General features: G+C 42.8%; 1 protein-coding gene across 1 annotated transcript in view; it reads left to right on the top strand.

Annotated features, from left to right (window-relative positions):
- The first annotated feature begins 3,832 nt into the window (after window positions 1-3,832).
- The window catches only part of LOC147891268 (UDP-glycosyltransferase 85A5-like), a 1,770-nt gene continuing 336 nt past the window's right edge, over window positions 3,833-5,266 (top strand). The window contains exons 1-2 of the mRNA XM_087389523.1: window positions 3,833-4,330; window positions 4,424-5,266. The exon at window positions 4,424-5,266 is cut by the window's right edge and continues 336 nt beyond it. Of these exons, the coding sequence (XP_087245649.1) occupies window positions 3,850-4,330; window positions 4,424-5,266 (1,324 nt within the window). The 5' untranslated portion in view covers window positions 3,833-3,849. The remainder of the gene's footprint in view (window positions 4,331-4,423) is intronic.

The following is a 5,266-nucleotide window of genomic DNA, read 5'->3' as shown; positions in this document are numbered from 1 at the left end:
GCTAGGCTACGTCCACAAGCCCATGTAGGATATCATTAGTTTCTCATCCTCATGGGGAAAAGATTCAACTCCACAAGGTTGATGGAGGGGTAAAAAGGCTAGTGCCATGTGGCACTATTTCATGCATGCTTCTACATGGATCTTCAAAGACGGCCTTGTCTCAACTCTTCGAGTTCTTTTGAAGGTCTCAGCTCTGTCAGTTTGGAGCTCCTCCATGAGAGTCGAATCTCTTGACTGTTGGTAGCTATGAAGAGCTCATTGAGGAGCTGTGGCACACAACTGCTTGCTCTCACTACTCAAGTCGGTACCGTTTCTCCATCAGGCTAATACATAAGCTCATGTTTTGTCACACAGAGTCTTGATTGAGGTTCATAGCTACTTTATGTAGTGGTTGTTTGTGCTCTTTGCGAGCCTATGAGTGTGTAAGCCTTTGTGGCTTGTTGCTTATAGTTGTAAACCCCCACAACAAGCCCAATAGCGGATGCATGGAGGTCTCTAAGTCTTTTTGTGAGAATAATAAAGATTTACACTCTTACTATTCTTACGTTTTATGTGACCTATATTGCATGCACTATCTACTATCATTTTAAGTCCATCAGCCCACTATTACATTGGCCTTTAAATTTCAGTGGTGGTTGGTGGGAAAGATCCTTTCCAACTTAGTCAAAAGGATCTTTCCTTTGCTTCAACTATTGACATTGCACGTAGGACTCAAATTTCATGGAGATACAAAGCTCCATTTGACTCTTTCAGTGCGAGGGCCTTTAGGGTTTGAAGGGTATGGTTTTTAACCCTTCACACTAACTAACTTTCCTAGCTTGGAGACTACTTACCTGCAAGCTACCCGCCAAGGACCAACTGGTTAAATGGCATGATATCTTGCCCCTATACCCCTTGTGTAAGATCCAAATGGAATCCCATTATCACCTTTTCTAGGGGTGCAATGTAGCTATAGGAACATGGCAAATACTGTTGGAAATGGTTAGCACATGAATCTATTGATTTCCCTTCATCATTCCTGGAACACCATTACTCTTCTATTTTGCCACATAGAAAGTTGATGATTCATGAGAGGTTAAATTGCCCATACTCTGAATAAAAGCCTAGATTCACACTCAATTCACATAGAAAAACTCAAAATGAACACTTAAAGATCCATGTTATTAGCCAGATGGAAGCAAAGGACCTAGCGATAATGCGTATTCCCTGTCGTTGTAGATACTCTTGACAAGTCTGCAGAAAAAACCAAGAAAACCCATTTGCATTCAAATCTATTTTCATATTTCTTCACTTTTTGTGGTCATATTTCCATGCTCTTAGAACTACATTCGAGCAATTAATCATAGGAAAGACGCACTCCACCTCCAAGATTATATATAAAGTTCCATGCATAATATTGAATGAGCTGATGTACTCCTGTCATTTGTATTGTTCATACAAATTTGACAAATTTGACTAGGCATCACAGTTGCTTCTCATAGACTATCTCAAATATGAGGAAAAGTAATAAAAAATCACTATAGACAAAGGTCCATTGTAGCAACCATGCTTATAAACTCTTCTTCTGGTAGGACCTCAATAGTTATACAAGGACTACTGAGTTCAAAAACTTCTTCTTGATGCAACCACATGTTGGCTATTGTTTCTCCCCCTTTCTCAACCATAACCCTTTCCATACAAACATGTCTTCCTTGACTTGAGCTTTCTAGCTACTTGAAATTGCAAATCTATGGATTACATCCCTCTTTAGAAATCATTGAAGAAAAAGGAAGCGAGTTCAATTATTGTATTCCCTATGTGAAGTCCCATAAAATAATTATGTATCTTCTAAAAAATAAAGCACCTTAGTGCACTCTTGGATGTTTCAGTAGCCACCACACATGGTCCACATCATAAATCCTACATGTCAAATAAGGTTTCCAATATCAATTAGGTTAGCTAAAACAATAATAGCATTCCGCAGTAAATATTTTTTAAAACTTTATACCATCAAAGAGCTTAAGAAGTAAATAGCTTCAAAAATAGACACCTAGAGCCAAAAAGTAAAAGTATTGCAAAGATAAATCCATCAACAAGAGCAAACAAAAATGAACTAAGAGTTGACATAAAAGGAAGTGAAAAAAGAAACATGAAATAAGAACATAAAACATGCCATACTTAAGTCTCATAAAATTGGAAACTTTCCATGTCACATGATGGTCTTTCATCATCCAAGGATGTATTGTCTCCAGCACTTCTATATCAATGTGAGTCCCACAAAGTATAGGCATCGACAAATGGAAAATTCTCCCGATTAGGCTTTAGAGTGTACAATCTCATACATGAGTCCAAATATTTGTCAAGCCTATTTCGTGGGAAGATTTTTATGAAGGTCAAGCTACTAAACACTCGTTTATCTTCAACTGATCCAAGGATCATGGTTGGCATAGATCAACAAGCTTAAAGTATTTTGACATTCTCTTTTTTAGAAATAGTCCTGAGTCTAATTTTCTCTACAATCTAGTCATGTCTCCAAGCTTTGATAGTTGTTCTAGCTTACTCCAAAGATGCTTGACTAATTTATTAGATCTTTGGAATCAAGTAGTGCATTTGATCTATCCCCATGACAATCCACACCTTTCCCAAACATTTGAAATGACTTGCACCTTGTTCTTGAAGTTAACAAATAATGTCTTTTTTATCTCTTGCATTGTTCCAATATAAAGGGTGGACAATACCATAAGATTCAAAAAGTTTGTCTTTAGGAAATCTTTGTCAAATTTCACCTATTAAAGTGATACAGACATAAACAAGCTCTTTTTATACAAAACTAATGACTATGGAAAGGCCGATTGTTTGACTTTTTGACACTTATCAAGTCCATATTTCTCCTTACATAAAGCTCTATCAACTTACCTTTAGAGTTCATGCAGAGATATGACTTTTTGGTTATAGCATAGATAGCTATTCCCATTTCCAACATCCAACATAGTGTTCCAATCACCAAACTCTTCACTTGAGAAGCTTGAGCTTTCTGCATAAAGAGTATTTAATTGGAGGCATGCAAAATTTCATGCTACAGTATACCCCATGATGTAGTACTTCCTTTGTTGAGCTATCTTCACCAAATGATTAATCTTTAACCTATTAACCACGGACACCCAAAAAAAAAGTAGAGGACACGTGGCAGCTTGGAGGAGAAGAGCCTGTCACGTGTCACAAAGAAGGAGCTCTTGGATGGAGGCTTGGAGGGGGGGGGGAGGTGGAAATACAAGAGGGAGGCTTTGGGAACGAGGTTGAAAGACAAGAGGCAGCTTTAGGGGCAAGGAGGAGATAGAAGGTTAATGGAATGGAGGAGATGGAAGGTCACCTTTGGGAGGAAGGAGGAGATGGAAGGTTAATGGAATGAAAGAAGGAGATGGAAGGTCCGAGAGCCATGGGTTAAGCCTTAGCCAAAATTTAAGAATTAAAGATCCACCTTCAGATGGGGAGTGGTTGAGGATGGTCATGCATCTTTGGCCATGCAAAGTCGCTTCCTTGTCATGCATCGTCGGATTTCGCATATGGGGACGAACCCGTAGGGAGGCTATGGGGACGGCGTCTAATCCACAGGCCAAACATGTTGTGCGTGTGAACGTACACCAATGCAATATACTTGTGTGAACACTGAAGAGATTGGGCGGCAAGTGATCTTGGAGTGTGTGGTCTACGTTAGGTGCCCGCCCAGGATGACTTTTATTGAATACGAGGTATTAGATACGTGTGAGACAACTTTGTCCCTCCCAGCGTACGCATACAAAGAACCATCAAACCTCTCAATCTCAAGCTTGTGTTTCTCCATATCCTGCGTGTTTCTCCATATCCTGCATTATGGCACCTTCGTCCAAGCCTCACGCAGTTGTTATACCTTTCTGTGCCCAAGGCCACATTGTTCCTCTCATGCACTTCTCCAAAAAGCTAGCAGCTCAAGGCTTCACCATCACCTTCGTCAATACCCAACACACCCAAGACATCCTCACTCAAACCATTCCTCCCTTCTCTCACGACTCCAGCCTTGATATCCGCCTGGTCGCCGTCCGTAGCGACAGAGACGATGGACGCACCACCGGCCAAGACAACGTCGTGGAACTGGCCCAATCTTGGGTTCGCATGGAACAAGGTTTAGAAGAGCTGGTCGCGAAGCTGTTGCAGGAGGATCCGCCTCCTACTTGTATTGTTTCAGATCTGTATGGCGCTTTCACTCAGAACGTTGCAACCAAGTTTGGGTTGCGCAGGCTGGCTTTCTGGACAGCGTCTGTGCCTACCCTCGCTTCTGTCATGGCCATCAAACAAGGATGCCGTCCTCCAGAAGGTATGGCCTCCCCGTTGACCTCCGTTTAGTTTTACAGAGTCACAGACCCCGTGAAGCGTGGTGCTAATGACAGCTCTTCTCGCTTTGTTTCAGACTCTTCCCAGCTCATCACCTGGGTCCCAGGAGCACCGCCTCTCAAGCTTCACGAATTGAATACGTTCCTTCAGCGCTACAACCCCGGAGATTTCATGTTTGATATCTTTCTCGATCCTTATTCCAGGCTCGGTGAGACCACCTGGATCGCCTTCAATTCTTTTGAAGAACTTGACCACGATGCTCTAGAGGCTCTTCGCAAGGATTACTCGCATATCTACACAGTGGGTCCTCTGTTGCCAGAATCATACTTCGATGGCAAGGTGGATCCGGACTATTGGAACGCGTCGTTGTGGCCAGAGGAGTACGATTGCATAAAGTGGCTGGACAAACAGCCAGCATCCTCTGTTCTATTTGTCTCATTCGGGAGTATCGCTATACTTTCCAGGGAGCAATTCGAAGAGCTAGCACTGGGGCTGGAGGCGAGCCAGCACCCTTTGCTCTGGGTGATCCGATCTGATCTATTTTCCGAGGAGTCCGCCTTGCTTCCGGACGACTATTTAGAACGAGTCAAGGATCGAGTATGCTTTGTCTCATGGGCACCACAGCTACAAGTGTTAACGCATGAAGCAACGGGGGGGTTTTTGACGCACGCGGGGTGGAATTCGACACTGGAGAGCATAACGGCGGGGCTACCGATGCTGGGGTGGCCTTATTTTGCAGACCAGATGATGAACAGCAGGTGCGTGGTGGATAGGTGGAAGGTAGGGCTGGATTTCGAGGTAGGGGACAATGGGATGATAGGGAGGCAGGAAGTGGAGAAGAAAGTACGGCAGCTGATGGACGGAGATAAAGCTAGTGAATTGAGAAAGAATGCGAGGAGGTGGAAGGAGGCAGCCAAGA

The sequence above is a fragment of the Dipteris shenzhenensis genome, chromosome 18, assembly GCF_047967505.1.
Source record: "Dipteris shenzhenensis isolate YYH24624 ecotype China chromosome 18, Dip_SZ_1.0, whole genome shotgun sequence".
In the NCBI taxonomy this organism is placed as follows: Eukaryota; Viridiplantae; Streptophyta; class Polypodiopsida; order Gleicheniales; family Dipteridaceae; genus Dipteris; species Dipteris shenzhenensis.
This window is presented reverse-complemented; position numbering and strand designations above follow the sequence as displayed.